General features: G+C 61.3%; 5 protein-coding genes across 5 annotated transcripts; all 5 read right to left on the bottom strand.

The window, feature by feature from the left end:
- On the bottom strand, positions 1-1983 carry LBRM_06_0920 (conserved hypothetical protein; the record flags this gene model as incomplete). Its single annotated transcript, XM_001561976.2, has 1 exon — positions 1-1983. The coding sequence occupies one exon, from the start codon at positions 1981-1983 to the stop codon at positions 1-3; it is 1983 nt and encodes a 660-aa protein (XP_001562026.1).
- Positions 1984-3651: 1668 nt separating this feature from the next.
- LBRM_06_0910 (2,4-dienoyl-coa reductase-like protein) lies at positions 3652-5856 on the bottom strand (the record flags this gene model as incomplete). The annotated part of the gene is made up of 1 exon (XM_001561975.1): positions 3652-5856. The coding sequence occupies one exon, from the start codon at positions 5854-5856 to the stop codon at positions 3652-3654; it is 2205 nt and encodes a 734-aa protein (XP_001562025.1).
- A 2290-nt stretch (positions 5857-8146) lies between these two features.
- Positions 8147-9553, bottom strand: LBRM_06_0900 (conserved hypothetical protein; the record flags this gene model as incomplete). The annotated part of the gene is made up of 1 exon (XM_001561974.1): positions 8147-9553. One exon carries the CDS (start codon positions 9551-9553, stop codon positions 8147-8149), a length of 1407 nt encoding a protein of 468 aa, XP_001562024.1.
- Positions 9554-10084: 531 nt separating this feature from the next.
- On the bottom strand, positions 10085-10747 carry LBRM_06_0890 (conserved hypothetical protein; the record flags this gene model as incomplete). Its single annotated transcript, XM_001561973.1, has 1 exon — positions 10085-10747. The coding sequence occupies one exon, from the start codon at positions 10745-10747 to the stop codon at positions 10085-10087; it is 663 nt and encodes a 220-aa protein (XP_001562023.1).
- Positions 10748-11750: 1003 nt separating this feature from the next.
- On the bottom strand, positions 11751-18095 carry LBRM_06_0880 (conserved hypothetical protein; the record flags this gene model as incomplete). The annotated part of the gene is made up of 1 exon (XM_001561972.2): positions 11751-18095. The coding sequence occupies one exon, from the start codon at positions 18093-18095 to the stop codon at positions 11751-11753; it is 6345 nt and encodes a 2114-aa protein (XP_001562022.2).
- Positions 18096-19102: the final 1007 nt, after the last annotated feature.

Raw genomic sequence — 19102 nt, 5'->3', positions numbered from 1 at the left:
TCACACTGGCACCGCACACGGTAGCAAATCACAACGGTGTAGAAACGTCGAGGCGGATGGCGGCACCGCAGCCATCGTCGCGGCTGTCGACAGCGGATCGAAAGAGGTGGCGTCATTGTCGCCATCCCCGCCACAACGCCCACAGCCGCAGCGCTGCGCCTCCTCACAAGTCAGCAATGCATCGATTGCACGCATGGTCCGGCGATTCCGCTTGTCTTCTGTGAGGCTGAACCACACAACGCGGCTGATTGTGAACTCAATATGCGGCAGGCCGCTGGTCAGGCGCGCAGATCCACCCCTAGCAGTGATGTGGTCGTCGCAGGGGCCATTGTCTCCAGAACTGAACGACAGTATCGACGACAAAGCGGGTGAGGCTTTGGCACCGCCCACGCGCGGGTTGAAGAGACACGGTGCATTGAAGGTCTCGCACCAGAGGCTGCTCGTGCCGTATTGCAGCGTCTCATCAACGTACAACGCCGCGCCGTTCTTGCCGCCGCCAATGGCGAAGAAGTGCGAGTTGCAGACGACGAATCGTTTATTATTTGCGTGGCCGCACCAGGTAAACTTCTCCAGCAGTGGTGCCAGCGGCACCACTCGAGCCGGCCGCGCAGGGCGTAGCGGCCAACGCCGTCTACTCTCCGGAGATGAAAAGACGGCCCCAGGGGCGTCAAAGGCCCTGGATATGCCAACCGCGTGGCCTAGTGAAACAGGGTCTGTCCGTGGCGGCGATGAATTCCGCAACAGTGCTGGCTCGCTTGCCGACAGAAGTAGCGCCGAGTTCATCGTCGGCTTCTCGGCAGTGCGCGTCGGGCACAAGGGGTGCTCAATGGTCATCCGGCTCGGCATCGGCACCGGCACTCCTGCATCGCCGTCATCGGCGACGGCGAGCCTAGCGTAACCGTAGGCTGGTGCGGCAGCGAGTGCGGTGGCGGCAGTGCCCGAGGCACTGGTGTGAGGGTCAGCTGCAGAGCGCTTCAGAGATTCACTGTCCAATGTATCCGCTACGTTACTACCTCGCTGCGGGTGTTGTTGCTCCTCTTGCTGCTGCCGCCTCTTCATATCCGTCGCCATCCACGCCCCACGTGACGGCGTGCAGCTCAGCTGATCCAGCCGAAAGACAAACGTATCGGGGGAGCCAAAGTATATGTTAGCGGTGTGGCGACCGAGGCACGGCACTTCAGGAGTAAAGCAGCCAAGCACACAGTGCGGCGGCGTGTCGTGGGCAGCGCCGTGCCGCATTCTTCTAGGGCGGTGCGCCTCACGAAATGAATGAGGCGTGCCGCTGATCCCTGGCGACATAATACAAGAAGCTTTCGCCGACGAGGCCGAGAGGCTGTCCGTCAGACTCGCGTTCAGCCGCGTGGCATCCTCGCGAGAGTGCGCAAAGAATAGCCCAAAAGTGACGGTTTTTACTTGCGACTGCTTCGCCTCCACAACCTCCATGCGGCGGTAAAGGCTGGAGAGGCTGAATCCGTCGGTGGCGGTGTCAAAGCACAGCCGCCACGGGTAGTTCTGCCAGGATGGCGGTAGCGCGAGAAGGACCTCGTGCAGCTCGCAGCGAGAGAGCGGCAGAGGCGGGTTCGGCATGTCCTCTAGGGTGGCAAACAGCTTCGTCGCATCCAGTGCGCAACGACAAGACATGCGATCCACTGCTACGTCTGCCTTGCTCAGCGCCGCCGCATCCGCCTCCACAGTTGCAGCGGCGCTGTCTCCGGCGTTTTGGCCAGTGCGGTGCCGCCGGCGTCTCTCAAATCGCTGCGCTGCTTCGATGAGCTTCCGTTGCACATCTGGCCGGTACTGGAAGCAGTTGCGGTAGGCGTCGTACACGTGACAGCCCGGCACCGGGAAGAGAGGCAATATGCGACGTGCGACACACGGCGGTGTTATCGGGAGCGAGACACCTGTAGAGGCACCACCCCACTCCTGTGAACACGTTAACGCCGGCACCGGCAGCGATGATGCGTTCAGAGAGAAGAGCGACATGTGACACGCTTCGCAGCACGATGGATGCAGCGCATCACAGCTCTGCAACCCGCGAGAAGGTGCGTGTGTGGTGATGTGCCCCTAAAAAGAGCGACAAGAGGTGAGAAAGAATCCACGGATGCTTCAGCCCTGAGCAACGATACCCAGGCTCACCGAGGGGGGAGGGAGTGGGGGCGCTCACCGACGGAGAGACAGAGGGAGGTGTGTATAGCCCACGCACGCGTACTGGTGAATGTCGGCAACGGTGACAACAACGATGATGAGAGCAGAGCAACGATACACCAGAGAGGGAAGGGGAGCGCAGAGAATACGAAGACGGCAGCGAACCCCTCGAGGACGAGGAAGGGGGAAGGGGGTCGATATACAAAATGAAGAGTGAAACACAATATAGGCCAGTTGGAGTGCCTGCAGTGCACACCGAATCCTGATAAAATGCGCGACGCGAGTTGCGTATTGCGGGTCCGTGCGTCCAGGGGTTGGTGAGGACTTTAAGTGCTTTCCAAAGTAGAGAAGGACACACGAGCAGAGGAGGAGGAGGAGGGGGGTGGGATAGGGGGAAAACTGTTGAGTGATTGGGGATGGTCAGCTGCGGGAAGGGAGGAGGAGGCACGGAGACGTAATATGGCGCACCACGTGTGGATATGCGTTCTCACTCTTCCCCTTCGATGTGTATTCGTGGGTAGGCGAGTGAGGGATGAGAAGTATTGGCGCTGCTCTCCAGTCCCTGCCCACCACGCCGAACATGCACAGAGGCAAGAGAGGGAGACAGAGAGACAGAGAGACAGAGAGACAGAGAGACAGAGAGACAGAGAGACAGAGAGACAGAGAGACAGAGAGACAGAGAGACAGAGAGACAGAGAGACAGAGAGACAGAGAGACAGGGACGAGTGGAAATGACAACGAGCGTGAGCGCGCCTCTCCGATGCCTACTGATCCGCAGAAACAATGGAGGGTAGGCGGTGGCGATGTGCACAAGTGGGGAAGGAGTGACGCAGCAACGCCGCTGTTGGCCTGTGCGTCAGTGCAAGCACACGGGCGGGGAGCATTGATGAAAGGAATCGGGAGAGACCCACCCACGTGTTGCCACGTGGTCGATGCTACCTCCTAGCGATACACCACCTACGGTGATGAGTCTCTTTCCCTCATTCTCTGACTCCTCGTGAATCGCACTCGCATGCCCGTGCGCCAGATCCTGCTGAATACTATCTTTGGTGGTTGCTGGAGGTGTGTGGGGGTGAGGGAGGGGGGGGGGAAGGCGAGGGACAGCGATCGAGCATCAGGCGACACACAAGTAACGCGATCCCAGGCATATCGACCCTTCCTCTTTCTCTCCCTAATGCAGTTGCGTGGTCTGCCGCCGCTCCTGGGCCTCTCTCTCTCTCACTCGCCCCTCCCCCATTTCACTTCGAACCCCATGCAGCCTTGTCGCTGTGGGCGGCGTGTGCTTGCGTAGGATGCCTGTGATGGCGCCGCATCGGTGCAGCGAGCTCACCCTTCCCTCTCTTCTCCGCACATAACCCACTGAAGAGGCCCCCACCCACCCACCACCCCCACATGCAGGCAGGCTAAGAGCGAGTGAGCGACACGAGGCACAAAAAGCTGTGACGATCATGACCATCCGAGAGAGACCACGACGCCGCCACCTCCAGGGCCATCGCACTGCCCCCCTCATATTTTGTAGCCAATTTCGTACCCCTCGTGGACGCATTGCAGAAGGTCCTCTTCACCGTGTCCGTCGCCGGTGTAGCTGTCGCGGCACGAGCCGGCCGTGTAGAGGCTAAAGTCACCGACCATTTCGCCCCGCACCTTCGCGCCGTCCTTCATCCACTCGTAAATCCACGTGCCATAGGTGATGTTCGGCAGCATGCCAATACACCACACGACGGTATCGCACGGCACGAAGAGCTTGCGGCTGTCCGGTGGCAGTATGGAGATGTGCACCCCATTGGCGTCAAAGTTCTCGATCATGCCGTGCTTCACCACGGTGCTCTCGTGGTGTTTGATCCACAGCTTCTGCGTCCAGCCCCAACCTCGCGAAAGGTCCGCATCCTTGTCCGCCTTGTTGAAGATGGTGACCACACGGTTGTTGCGCGGCATCCGTTGTTCCGGACTTTCCAGCAAGCTGCCGTCTTCGAGGTTGATGCCCCACTCGTCCAGGTACAGCGAGATCTCGCGCGAGACGCGGGGGTCGTGCAGCAAGAAGGAGGCGACGTCGTGCGAGATGGCGCCGTTGCCGACGATGACGACGCGGCGACCAGCCGTGACGCTGCCGTCCAAGATGCGATGGAAGGGCACGACGAGCGGGCACTCGGATGCGCCGGGGAAGACGTGGGACGAGATGCGGCGTGGCACCGAACCGTGTGTCATGACAACAGCGTGGAAAAACTGGTGGTTGCGAGCTACCTCTTCGCGGGTGAATTCAGTGTTGAGGCGCACGTTGATAGAGGACTGCCGCAGCTGCCGCGTCCAGTACTCCAGCACTGCCTGGTAGTTCTCCTTGCCAGGCACTCGCTTCGCAAGGTTCAGCTGGCCACCAATGACGCTCTCCTTTTCGAAAAGTGTGACGTCATGGCCACGGCGCCACAGCGTCAGCGCACACGTCACGCCTGCCGCGCCAGCTCCGACAACAGCGACCGACTTTCGGTACTTGGCAGGCTTCCACCCACGCTGGAGCTCGTAGCCAGTGATGGGGTTCAACGCACACGTGATGCGCTGGTGCTTGTAGAGTCGGTTGATGCAGTGGTTGCACCCGATACACGGGATGCTGTCCTCGCTGCGCCCCGCTGCTGCGTTGGAGATGTACTGCGGGTCCGCGAGAAGCGGCCGCGCCACGCCGACCATGTCGCACACCCCCTTCTCAAGCAGGCTCTCGGAGAGCTGGATCGTGTGCAGACGGTGCGACGCAACCACAGGCACACCCACCGCGCCAACCTCCGTCAGCCGCTCCTTCAGCAGCTGACAGGAGCGCGTAAACGCGCCATGTGGCACGTAGGCCGACAGCGTCTGCACTGGCGAGTCGTGCATGCCGACGCTCGTGTTCAAGAGGTCGATGCGGCCGCTCTTGGCAAGTACTTCGGCCACCTGCAGCGTCTCCGCCATCGACGTGCCGCCGGGCTTCAGATCGTGCAGGCACAGCCTCAGTGAGACGACAAAGCGGTCGGGGTTCGCAAGGGAGTTCTTGATGGTCTCGAGCACTCGCACCGTCACCTCGAGTCGGCGCTCCAACGACCCGCCAAAGGCGTCGTTCCGCGTGTTTACAGCGGAGGAGAGAAAGTTGTGGAGGAGGCTGCCCTCGCTGACGGGGATCTCGACCCCGTCAAAGCCAGCATCCTCCGCCAGCCGCGCAAACCGCTCGTACTCGGACACCACGTAGTTCACCATGAAGGCGGGTATCCGGTACGGGTGCGTGTTTCGCACCGGCTGCACCGGCGACGGTGTCGACGTGGCCGACACAAAGTGGCGCTTGCGGGCAGCGCGGCCTGCGTGGAAGGCTTGGGCGAGCACGTAGCCGCCCTCGCTGTGCACAACTCTCGTCACACGCGAGAGCGCTTTGGCGGCATCGAAGGTGCCTAACATCAGCGCATCCTTCTTCCACCGGCCGAGTCTCGAAGTACCGAGGCCGCCGACCACCATCAGTTTCGCGCCGTAGTGCGCCCGTTCGCCAAAGAAGGCGGCCATCGCGGCCATGTGCTCGTCGCTGTACCACTTGAGCTCACTCTCCATGTTGAGGTAAATGGGCTGCATGTAGAAGCGATTCGGCAGCTGAATATGCCGCCCAACCCGAAGTGGTGTGAAGAGCCGTGACGCAGCCGCCGTCGCCGCCACGCTGGTGGTGGCAACCATGGAGGCTGGGGAGGCAAGGGTGGCTGTCATTGGCGTGAAATGGTAAAGGGTGGGGGATAAGAAGGAGAGAGGCCTGGCGATAAGAGAGCGGAGAGGGGAAGAAGCGGTTTGTGCCAGCGCATGGGCGTGTGCTCGTTCGTGTAGACGTAAGGGTGTGTTAATGCCGTAGGAGCGATCCCCTGCTACCTCTGCCGAGCACTTTATGGTCGAGTTGGGGTGTGCGATTGAGCAGAAGGGTTGTCGAGCACCAGGTGGACAATGTGCGCGTGCATGTGTGTGTGTGTGTGTGTGTGTGTGGGTGTGGGTGTGGGTGTGCCACGGACGAGGGAGGCCAGACGACCAGAGAAGGAGCGAAAGACGGGTAAAGCTAAGCCAGAGCAGAGGCTGGATGTCAGCGTGGAAAGAAGGGGGGAGGGGGGACGAGGCTACCGGCGAGTCAGAAAGACACCCCGGCATGGCGTTTGTGTGACATGTGAGGCGAGGCGAGTGGGGGGGGGGGGGGGGGGGGCGTGCCATAGAGAAACACGGCGAGAGGGGAAGAGAGAGAGAGAGGGGAGGGCTCCGACACCCACACACACACCCTCTACCCCTCCCTCTGCTTTGTCCTCCTTGGACCGTCAGTTTCCTTGTAGCGCCCACCCTCTCGCGCGGGAGAAGACAACTTAGCAAAGCGCTGTGGCATAGAGGCAGCGGGGGAAGGGAGAGCGGGCGTTGCTGCTCTACAGCGTCACGTCACATCTTGCTGATTGGGGAGGTGGTTTGCCACTGCTGCTGCGGGGCCTTTTCTACGCGCTGTGATGGCATGGGGCGGACGCTCGCTCCCTCTTCCACCCTCCTCCCTCTGTGTCTCGAGCACACGCGTGTGTCTGTCCCAGTGAGTTTCGGTGGACTTCGCTTTGCCGCCCACGCAAATCAACTCTGTGTCCACAGCCGTCAACGCACTCGCGATGCGGCTTGGGCAACAAGAAGAAGCGGAAGAATGATGGAAAACGCCACAGCAGACATACCGAGAAGAGGAGCGAAGGCAACATTCGACTCAGCACGCCGGCGGCGAAAGAGCACAAACGAGAGGAAAGACACAGCGCGCACCACAGTGGTGCACCATCGCAGATGGCAACGAACGCCCCCCTCCTACCCCTCCCCCCTCACGCGCGTAGACGCCCACAGGGAGGCAGGCAGGCATACACACCTACCCGCCCACACACACACAGAGAGAGAGAGGAGGGGAGACGCTGAAAGAGAAAAGGAAGCTTATGGAGACCAGCGAAAGCGACGCAAGGCAAACATGGCCAAATACACAACACGAAGATCGGAGAGGAGGAGGAGAGCAAACCATATAAAAAACACTTCTCGGCGAAAAAGGGGGCAGCCACATTCATGTGCGTGCGTGCGTGCCTATGTGTGGCACACCCTTCTCCTGTCAGCTCCGGTGCGCCCGCTTGCTCATTCCAGCCTCCTCCTCCTCCTCTTCGACCCTTCCCCTCCCCACCCTCCTCACCCGCTCCAGATTAGTCTCACAGCGTACACAGTGAGTAGCATACCAAGGCTGACACAGTACACAGCACGAGACGAGAGAGAAGGGGGGGGGGGGGGGGGGCAGGCAAGCAAGCGGCCAAGAGGGCGATAGACAGAGAGAGAAAGAAGGTGGGAAGGTGGAAACAACACACGCGCATACAGAGGCACACGTGTCGCATGGACCTCAGCATCATCGTCGCTCGCCAGCCACTGCACATCCACGTACGCACCGCACCTGAGAAAGAGTAAAAGACGGGCACACGAACAACACGATGGACATTGTGGTAAGCGAAGAGAGAAGTGTTCTGTTATTCCTTCAACGCGCCCATTCCATCGCGAGCGCATCAGCACGCATACGCGCACAGTTAAAGGTCACCCATGCCGCTGCTGTACCCCGGCCATGCCAAGCGACCGGGTCGAGCACCACCGCCTGGCGCTGTTCAGCCCCACTGCAACGCCGCTGCATGCAGCGCAGCACAGGCCGAGGATTACGCTCGGCACCACTGCAGCACGGCGCAGGCAGAGAAGCACTAGGCGGCTGCGCATAGTCGCTGAATCGACGACACGATGTGTAGTGAGCTTGCACAAGCTTGATCATGGTCGCATGTCTCTTCGGCCCAGCGCTCGCCCCAGCCTGTCCGCCGAACAGCCTGCAGTCCTCCCAGCCGCACACCCGAGGGCAGACTGCAGGCTGCTCGGCTTTTCCGCAAAGAATACGGCGGGGGATGCATGATCCCTACCATGCCGGGCTTGGCAACTACACCACCACGCTTCTCGTCGTCGCCTTCCTGCGGCAACACCCCATCTATACAACGCAGCCGGAACAGCGAGCCATGACGGGGCTAGGCAAGCTGCTGGTAGATTTTTTCCGAATGTGAAGGTCACTAACGGAACTACAGGAGGGTAGCCGTCCGCCTGGAAGCCCACACTGCACTGCACCATGTGAACGACCCAATGCACTTAACTGGTGAATCTTGTCGAGGCGCTGGCGACATGTCATGCCGACCGGATTCACCTTCAGCGGGTCTGGTACCTGCATGACGGACGCCGCATTCGGCGCGCCGCACGTCGTTGACGTGTGAGGAACGTTCAGACTGGCAAGCGTTGCCCACGGATCCTCGGCTGAGGCAAGAGTCGCGGACGAAGTAGCAGCAGAAGCTCCGCTGCCAGTGGCGAGGTGGTTTGGCACTGTTGGTAGGTTCGAAGAGGGTACGTTGTAATTCGCCAGCGTCGCCAGCTCATCGTCCGGCAGGCGGGGAAGTTGGTTCACCCATTGCTGCTGCTGCTGGTACGCCGGCGCCCCTACACCGTTTCCTGACACATTGGGGAGCGGGCAGAGGCGGTTACCGAAGCCGCCCGCAGCGCCGTCGTTCGGGTTGGACGTCGTCTTACCATCAAAATCTTTGCCACCGTTATCAAAGATCAACGGCGACAGCGCCGGGCCGGGGCCACCCGCCGCGCCACCAGCGCCGCCAGATCGACCGATTTCCTCTACGGCGCACCACTTCTGGAAGAGCACGTCAACGTGCGCATCACGGATGCCGCTGTAGCGAATCTCCAGCTGCACAGTCGATGCATCTACGCAGCCCACCACCTTTCGCCATCCACACTGGCACGGCAACTTCAGCTCCACACGCGACGACTCAAGGCCGCTTCCGCGCGGAGGCAGCACGGTGAGTTTCACGTCCACATCTGGCGCCGCCAGCGTGTAGTCGTCACGGTTCTTAAGCACCAGGACGTACGTGCCAGCCATGAGCGTGAACTCCTTTGCCATGACCTTCTCCTTCCGCGAGAGGGGGTACGTGCTGCCGTCCTGCAGGTAGAGCGTTTCCTCCGGCCTGTAGCCTTCCTTACTGATGAGGTCAATCTCCTCGAAGGGCACGAGGATGTTGTCTGTCTTCCGAATAATGTTGTAGCACCGTGTAATGTACGCCGTGATCTTGGCAGCGCAGAACTCTGACAGGTTCTTGGAGTACTGTGCGCTCTTGGGATTCGTGTCTGCGAGGGCGGTGTGGCGCACATAGTTGAGGATCTGAAGCCCACGCACGTACTGCTGGTACACTGCGTCGTAGTTCTGCAGCAGTCGGCCAAGCTCGCCGCGGTAGCGGCTGTTGCTGCTGATGCGGAGCTTGGCCTGATCCACATCGTACTCGCGCTGCTCACACTGGCGCAGTAGGTCAAGGCCCTCCGCCAAGAGCAACTTCTGAGTCATGGTTGATAGTAGTGAGGTGAAGAAAATGAGGATGCAGCTGGCGGCAGTGCCAGTTGAAGAGCAGGGCAATGGGGAGGCAGGAATAACATGGTGAAGGGCACAACGAGGCAGACACAACGAGAGCGGAGAGAAGAGGAAGCCAGGAAGCGGTGAGGTCGAGCATGTACACGCACAGAGAGTCTTCAACGACGGGCTGCGCGCCGGTTTTTCCCTCTGCGTACGTGCACCTGGTTCAGTACAACGCAGGAGAGGGAGAGGGAGAGAGAGAGAGAGGACGAAGAGGAGAGAGTACACCCACGCCCTGCAGGAGAGAGCGACGTTCTGTCCAGACACGCCACCATTGCGCTCCGCTTCACTTGACCAACTCGCCTGCTTGCGCACTGCTTCTTCTTCTCTTTCCTTGGGCATCGCGCCTGCGTCTGGGTCGCCGCAGCCGCTCTTCGAAACCACCACTGCCACGATATCCACGAGACCTGCGATAACTCAAGTCAAACTAGCGCCGCACACGCACATCTACACGTCTGCACTCCATCACAGCAGCTTCAGCTGCTTCGTCACCTCGTCTACCAAACTCCTGGGTCCCGGTCCGACGGCCACGACAGTCTTGCTACCGGCCGCCACCTGTGTGCGGCCGGCGTCGCGGACGACGTAGTGAGGCAAGTTCACCTGCCGCGCGTGCTTCGCCAGCGCCATCATGGCAGCTTCATCAGAGCACTGCAGAGCAACCTTGGAAGAGCCGCTGGCGTGCCATGCGTCATACCACTGAACCCACGCAGTGGACACAGGGTTGAGGGCAGGCTGCGGGCTAGTCGCCCCTGCTGACTTGAAGGCCAGGATTTCCTCAATCACCCCCACCGCGGCGTGCGCACACTGTGCGGCAATCTTGCCGTTTCTCATCTTGAGATCCTTTCGCACGACGAGCGCCATCTTCACCGACTCACCCGTAGCGGCGAGGCTGCACATCTGCCGGCACTTCTCCGCCGGCCAGCGGAACAGCGACATCATGAAGCCCTTCATCAGCAAAAGTGACGCAAAAGCGAGCGCAAAGGCGACCCAAAAACCGCCCCAGAAGGGGGCTCGCACCGCTGCTGCTAAAGTACCGGCCTCGTCGTCGCTAGCGCCGGAGAAGGCCGCGCGGAGGATGGTGAACACAGTGGGCGAGGAAAGGCGCGTCGCCGCGGCCTCGTAGTCCATGAAGGCGCTTGTGATAAGAGAGAGAGAGAGAGACGGGGGAATGAAGGCGCGACGGCACGTCAGCTGGGGAGAGGCTTTGAGAGAGTACCAAGAGGGGATATTCGTAGCGGCATTCCAGCAACAGTCACACCCACACACACACACACACACACACACGACGTACCCACTTTTTCCGGTATACGGGTGTGAGTGAGTGTGAGTGAGTGTGAGTGTAGCGTGCCGCTCAACCAAGTAGCCGCTTGACCGCAACCGCGCGTGTATATCTGCCCTGCGCAGACGGCCGACCGGGGGAGGAGGAGGGAAAGGAGCTGAAGGAAGTGCGTCGGAGGTATTAGGCGGGGCCGTGACGCAAAGATGAATAAGAGAGGGGGAGAGAGAGAAACAGCGAGGCAGGGTGAGACATGTACGGTAATACCGCTGACGTCGAGGCCGTCCAGGCGAGTGGTAACGGTGGGCGGGGAGGGAGGGAGGGAGGGAGGGAGGGAGGGGGTTATGATGCGCTCAGATGCAGCACTACACCCCGGGAAAAGCAGACAGCCGGCACCCCCACCCCTCCCCTCCTCCCCTCCTCCCCACACACACACACACGCACAGGCGCACACACCTTCAGGGTAGCGCACACCACAGAGGATGGCGGAGGTGGTGGGAGAGAGACACACAAGTGGGAAGAGAAAGAGGAGAGAAACCAAAGGCCGTCCTCAGTGCCCAGCGGGAGTCATGTTTCGCACATCCGTGCGCTTCTCTTCCCGCTCCCTCCCCTGCGCGCATGCTTGGCTGCATGAGCGTCTCCGTGCAGGGGCGTGGGGAACGGAAAGAAGAACAGAACAGAAATGTAGAGGATCCCCATCATTACGCACGGCAGGGGGGGAGTGCGGTGTGTACGCGGAGAAGGAAAGTGCAGCCCAGCAGGGTCTTCCCGCTCGCCGATCCAACTCTTTCAAAGCCGATGTCGCACACACACAGAGAGAGAGAAAGAGAGCTTGGGTGTTTCACCCACCTCTCGTCAGTCAAATGCCACCACCACGACGGAGGTGTTGTCGCTGCCGAAGAGGTTGTTAACGACATGCTCCGTTAACCGCCGCGCCGCCGCCTGCACAGCAAACAAACATGGCGCGCTGCCGGTCGTACTCTCCAGCAAATTCGCGGCGTCGTCTTGGTCGTACGAGGCCGCACCGCTGCCATCTGGGGTGCAGAGCAGCCCAGCAGGGTAACAGCAGGCACTCGTACGCCTTTGCTGGTGGCACGGCGACTGTTGCCGCGGCGGTGTGCCCTCGAGCGTCTCGCTGAAAAATACCAGCGGTGCCCCGGTTGCACCCGATACCTCTGGACCCGCCCTATCAAGCCCTGGCGATTTCCATGCCCTCAGCCTCACGCCATTGGACGCTTCCACTGGCGTGTCGTTACGGTGAATCAAATTTCCCGCAGCCGCTTTGGGCTGCTGCTCTGCTGTAAGCAGCTCACGTCGCACAAAGGAAAGCACGTCCTCGGGTGTCATGCGGTCCCAGACGCCGTCGGAGCCGATGATCAACACCTCGCCGCGGTGGACTTCCCACTCGTACACGTCGGCGATGTTGCTTACGGCGTTGCTGGTCAGTGCGACAGCCGATGCCGACGCATACGTAGGCCGCGAGGAGAGCGGCGAGGATGGCGAGAGGGGCGGCAGAGAGCTAGAAGCCAGTCTCTGCTGCGAACCCTCTTCTTGTATCGTATGAGCATCCCCCATCCTTTCCGCAGAGTCGGATGGAGGCAATTCCTGTGATAGGGGCGCAGACACCGACTGCGCCTCGCCATCAGTGCATCCCACATTGCTCGCACGCTGCGAGTCCCCCAGCGTAGCTCCGCCACCATCGACGTCGTCGCTCATCAAACTCCGAAGCGTTGTACTCGAGCTTGACGGCCAGCGCAGTTCCCTCATCACGAGGGCGTCCTCGGAGGCATCGCTGCGCCGTGGCGTATTCGCAGTTGGCAACGACCCCGCGACGACCTCAGCGTGGGATGACAACGACGTGACGGCAGCGGCTGCAGCAGAGACCGCGAGCAACGCCGATGACGCACTGGCAGGCATACCCGTCGCGGAGGATTCGGCTGTTGCAGCAGTGGAGTCCCACCACTGCCCCGGCTCAACCTTGTATCGGTAGTCCCCGAGCCCTCGCGTGACGTCGAGGCTGCCGTCTATGCGGTCAAGCTCCACTACGCCGCCGGCAGCCCGGATTCGGGCTGCCTCGGATGGGTAGGTGGAGATGCGGTGGTCAGTGGTTCGGAGCAGAACTTCGCCTGTCTGCAGATTGCCGATAATGGCACGGCTATCGCCCAAATTTGCGATGCAGAGTCGATACGTGTCCCCTGCCTGTGCAGCCGGCATCGGTGATGTGGGTGCCTCGCAATGTTCCCCTTGCTTCCATGGTTCTTCCTGCCTTCCAGGTGGGCGAGTGGCGGCAGAGCCACCGCTGTCTGACGGCGCATCACCATTGCCCGTGGGCAACAGCGATGTGCCATTCGCCCAGCTGCCCGCCACCTCTCTCGCGTCGCTATGGCACGACGCAGCTGCAGTCGGAAGCTTGAAAAACACTGCCACGCTTGCCGTTGACCCTGCATCGCGACGCTGGACGGAGGGGCCGTGTGCATCGCGATGCAGGACGTTGTACAACGTCAGGTCAAGGTGCACCAGTGCCTGCACAAGGGCAGCGCTCACGATTCGCTGAAACTTCACTGCCTCCATCGGCGCTGCCTCGCGATGGCCACGCAGCTCCTCCGCTACGGGCCCTTCTGGGCGGCAGTCGCAGCTCCCGAGGACTTCCTTCCCCAGCTGCGCGAAGCTGCCTGCACCACGAGACGCACCTCTGCTATCTCGCTGGTCCTGCTCCCACTGCCTCTGATAAGTCTTCACGGCGTGCTCGAAGTGTTCCGGAAAGAACTGCGAGGCCAGCGACGCAACAGCGTCGCCGCAGTGACCGTCAAAGACGCCAAAACAAGCAAAGACGACCTCATCTTGCTCACTGGAGATGTGCTGCGTCACCGCTGTTGCGGCGATCGAGTCTTCCTCGGCCCACTGCGTGTGTTCACCCACTGCCCCGGGTGGACTTCGGGCACTCGCTCCGCTGCCCTCTCGAGCTGACGCAGGTGCCGTATGCGCAGCCTCAGTGCTCGGCACTGCGATGGCGCTACTACGCATGCGCACCGGTAGGTTGGCTACCAGCATGACGCTATCCTCTTGTCTGTTTCGACAGCCACGCAGCGAGCTGAAGGCGCACTGGAACTGCGTAGCAGGAGACACGGCAGACGACGACGTGGGCAACAGTGAGGACACGCCTTCGGCAGAAACGACGGTGACGTCAGTTGGTGCGTCGAGCGTCGCGAACATATCAGCCTCATAATCACCCTTTGTCAGTGCTGCAGCCACTCCTCCGCCTTCGACCAGAGACTCGTTCATGGCCATGGACGCTGCCAGGAGGGCAGTCTGCTCAGGGATGGACGGCACCGGCGAGGGCCGCCGTGGCGACGAGGTGTAAAAGGCAGAGGTTGTCGCTGTGGTGTCAGCAGTGCGGATGGCCACCGTTGGTGTCGTCAAGTCGCCGCCGCGGGGAGAGGCTATCGAAAAGGAGCACCAGTGTGCAGGGAGGGCCACCAACGGCGGAGGCGGCACCAGTAGCAGTGCGGATGGCACGTAGACACTGGAGCTACCCACGTCATTACAATCCGCTCCGCCACGCTCGCTGTCAACGCAAAGCATGGTAGGGGGAGCTTGCTGATGCACTTCAAGAGCAACCCCGGTGGACGTGAGGAGGGCGCTGCTCAAGCTGCCTGAGAAGGGCAATTTCGCATTCACATCGCGCTGCAGCCCACAGAGCTCCGACTCCACCCCGAAGTGCACGAGGCCGTCGCTGTCCGCAGAAGCCGCGTACACCGCGTCAGAGCAGCAGGGTCCTCTGCCTCGGCTGCACGTATGCCCAACTCCTCCTTTGCTCCCCAAGTCGCCGACGGCTGTCACTGCTGTGGGGGACGTGCAGAGTGACGGGGACCACAATGACTCGGTCGATGCCTTCATTGCACCGGCCAACGGGCTGCCACGGGGCCGACTAGAAGATGTCCGTGTCAGCATTCGTGCACTGGTCGCCGTTGCGTGCCACAGGCACACATCCTCTTTCCTGCTTGACGAAGTGCACCCCGGCACGCGCTGCGAGAGGAGCGAAAGCGACGCCCGCGGCGGTGGCGTCGAACAAGTTGACACAAAGTCCTCTCCGTCGGCTCCTGCGAGCGACGCGTCTGTTGTCAACGTCGCCTCGTCCGCAACGCACCTATAGGCTATGTCTGTGAAGGAGCCGATCTGCAACAGGGATGAGGCGGTCGTCGCGAAGTGAGCAGGCTGCGCAGGCAACCGCCAGGCGCTACTCGAGTACGATGACGCATCCGTAGGAGAGAGGCGGAAACTGCTGTCGTAGCGGTATGCAGTCATCACAGGTGTGGGGGACCACGATGTGGCTCTGTAGACATCTCCACTCTCAACCTGGCCAAGATGCGTGCATCCCACATGTTCAGCGCGTGTGTAGAATTCTGACCAGCGCGTGGTCAAGGGCGATGCTGAGGCAGAAGTACCGAGTACGCTTGTCGTGGCTGCGGTTGTCAGCAAAGGTAAGTTGCACGTGTCCCCACACCTTCCGGCAATAGCCGAAGCAGCTGGAGTGCCAGGGCCGACACTGTCACCACTGTGCTGCAGCGCTGTCGGGGGCGCGAATGCGGTGATGTGCGGCGCGGGGGGACTAAGCAGGTCTCGCGTCCATGGCGCTGCGCCGTTACTGCAGGAGCCGTCACGCTGGCCGTGGTCTGGACGCAGCAACGGAAGTGGTTCGGCCTGCCGCGGCAGCGATGGCGACGACAACGCGTGTGCTGCCGGTGAAACCCGCGACAGGCCCTCTGTGGCGGCGTTTGCCAAAGCAAGAGAGTTACAGGCACAGTCGGGGAGCTGCTGCGGGCGAGGTTCAGGCGGTAGCGTTGCGTCGAGAGAGGCGAGCCTTGGCTGGGGAAGGCCACTGCGAAGCGACAGCGTGGCCGCGTGGTTGCAACTGCTGCGGGGACCGCTGTACGCTGGCGCATCGTGAGTCGATGGACTGATGCACCCTCGCCTCAGTCCAGAGACGTCCTCCGACAGGTTAGCTGTGGTGCCCCAGCAGGTGGGGTGGAGAGGCATCGGCTCGGTAACCTCATCTGCCCCATTTCCATCACCTGACCACCGCCATGGTGAACGCTCCCAGTCTTGCAGAGGTGTCACACGCACCGCGCCCCAGGCCCCGTCGCCGGCTACTCTGCCGCTACGCGAGGTCTCCGCCGCATGGGCAAGGGGTGGCGGGAGCCAAGATCCCAAAGCCCGCCCGCCAGCGAGCTCGAGTGAATGGGCGGCGACAGGGAGGGGAGAGGTGCCACACCCATCCCCAGCCCGGACCTGACCACGCCATCGCTGCTGCACAACTCTTGCTGAGATCGATACCGGCGACGACACCCGCGACGTTGAAGGGCACGGCACGAGCGAGAAGGACGGCGCGATACTGCTGGGGCATGGGGAGAGGACGATGCGGAACGAGTCGAGTAGGGGTGTGCTACTGGTGGTCGACTGACTGCGCGCGGTTGCCGGTACTACTGCGGCGGTGGAGGCTGGCGCCGCTACGTCGGTAAACGTGGTCGCCGCCGTACCAGACGGCCCGGCGCGCAGCTGTCTGCCGGCGAACATGCCACTGCCGTTATGGTGAGCCTCACTCAGAGAAAGCAATGGTGTGGGCCGCGCCGACTCAGCGGAGACATCGTTGCCCACGTCGCCGCGGCTTTCGAGCTGCGTGCCCCAAGGTGACAGTCGCGGTGCGACGAGACTGTGCAGCAGCATTACTGATGGCCCATCACTGCTGTTACTGCCTGTCTCCTGCACCGTCCTTCCAGACGACGCCAGCGCTGCTGCGATGTTGTGTTGGCTCCTGCTACTTGCTACCGCCGACTGCCACTCCTTGGCGTGTCCAGTGTGTGGCGCCGCATCGTCGTCGATGACCCCGTGTGGCAGCGAGAGTGAGCGGAATACAGGCGCTTGTTTGTGCTCACCAAATTCGAGGTTGTTGACGGCAGCACGTTCGACTGTGTCGCTCCTCGAAACGCTTCCAACTTTGGGAATATGGACGGCTGACAGCGCGTTGTCGAGCGGCACATCAGGTGACGGCGAGCACGCTGCTGGCTCCTCCACGTGCGCCACGGTGTCCATGCCAGGCAAAGGCGGTACGACTTCGTCGGTGGATACAGCGTCGAGACCCTCATGCGTCGATGACGCACGAGTGAGGAGTTCGAGCAGGTTGATGTATTCGGCTCCTTCAGGGCAACTGCCGTCCTCCCCAGGGCTCATTTGCCAACACGGCACATCGGAGGTGCCGGTGTCACGGAGCTGAAAGGGTGCGCTTAGAGTGAGAGGTGAAGAAGACGTAGGGCTCGTGGCAGTTCTTGTCACCGCGATGGAGTCCACCTCAGCAACCCGTGATACCGCATGAAGGTCACTGCGCTCGCGAACCGGCACTCCCACTGACACTAGCTCGTCTGATAGCGGTGCTCCTGTTATATCGGCCGGCACGTCAATACTGTTCGATGCTAATCCCCGCACCGTTAACGGCACTGCTGCCGCGTTCACACAGCACCTGCTCCGTACATCACCTGGGCTGGCTGAGTCCATTAACTCGGCTCGAACAACACAAGAAGGGCGCCGCTCCGACCTAAGTGCACGAGCCTTGGTGGTGGCCGCGGCAGAGATAAATGAGGACGAGGAGGATGCGGACGGCTCGCTGCATCGATATATCGTACTACAGCCTCTACACGCCTCCGCCTCGTGGCAGGGACCCGCAACGCTGCTGACGCCATCACCAGTGTAGGACGTGATTGCCGCCATTTCACAGCCGGCGCGCCAAACCTGCTGCGAATGGGTAACCTGCAGGGTGGCGGTAGTGGTAGCTGTGGTAGAAGCGGGCGTCATCTGCACTAGTGGAGGCGATAGGGGCCTGCACCCACGACTACTACTACTGCTGTCACGGTTACTGTGGTTTGAATTCGGCGCAGGTGTTGCCCAGGCCGAATCACGCGAGAGGCTGCTCGTGCCCGCCAAGAGCTGAGTCGACGGCGTAGGGCTTGAGCCTCGCGCCTCAGAAACGAAGCACGTTGGAAGTGATGTCGACGACCTCGTCGCACCGGGCGCAGACGTTCCAGAGGCCACGGAGGCTAGTGTGACCTCCTCGCGATCAGCTGTACTGCTGCTAATAACACGGGTCGCCGTACACATGACTGGTGATGCAACAAGCAGCGAAGTCGACGACATGCGCGGCTGATCCATCCCTCATACGCCAGGAGAAAGTGGAGGGGGGAGAGGGTGAGTTAATGAGTTGGTGGATGAGCACGCTCGGTCGGGTGGAAGTTGAGTTGCTCTTAACGATGTGAGTGACGCTGTGTGATTGGCGGTCGTGGTCGAAGTGAAAAATGGCCACGAGTAGATCGCGCAGCGAAGTGAAGAGTGCGATAGAGGAGTGAAGGTAATGGATCGTATCGAGGGGAGTGTGGGAGGCGGGCGTACGCGTCTCCCCGTGTGTGCGTCTCTCTCTCTCCCTCTCTCTCGACGAGAAAAGAAGAGAAGGGGGGTATGAAGAATTGGTGTGGCTGTACGTGCTGGTGTAGCAGGGACGGGATGTGCACATTCTGGGTTGCTGAAGACCCAAGCGTGAACACAAAAAAGGAGCAGCGGTATGTGTGTGTGTGTGTGTGTGTGCGTGGCCCCGTGCGGTGCCCCCCTGAAGCGCGTGCGCAGGCCCACTACGCCGTCCCTCTCAGTCTCCGTTCCCCCTTCCCCTACGGTGCTTTACAAGGAGTCCTCCGGGCCGCCTTCACCGTCAGCGGCTCTCTGTGGAACAGAAAATCACCCGCGAAGCGGAGGCGAGGAAGGCGAAGAACGCGCACAATACGAAAGAGAGAGCGCGCGCGCAAGACAGCAGCGACTGGGGGTGGACGGTATGAAGTGTGAGTAGCGGAGGTGGCGGTGTAAGTAGAAGGGGGAAGCGAAGAGTTCGTTCTCTGTGACACGGGGGCTGTGAAAGGAATGAGTATCAACGTGCAGGCTACGGCAAAGCCCCCGCACGCTCAGGCCCGCGTGTGTTTCTTGTCTGTTGTTGCCGGTGTGTACGTATGACTCGCCGATGGAACTCGAGAGGGCGAGAATTAGAGAGAGGGGGGAGGAGGGGAGAAGAGGAAAGGAGAGGAAAGGAGTGGCAGGGGGACGAGCAAGCGTCGTTTCACTCGTCCCTATCCACTCCGTCTATGGTGGTGGTGATGGTGTACGGGGGGCGTCGG

The sequence above is a fragment of the Leishmania braziliensis genome, chromosome 6, assembly GCF_000002845.2.
Source record: "Leishmania braziliensis MHOM/BR/75/M2904 complete genome, chromosome 6".
In the NCBI taxonomy this organism is placed as follows: Eukaryota; Euglenozoa; class Kinetoplastea; order Trypanosomatida; family Trypanosomatidae; genus Leishmania; species Leishmania braziliensis.
This window is presented reverse-complemented; position numbering and strand designations above follow the sequence as displayed.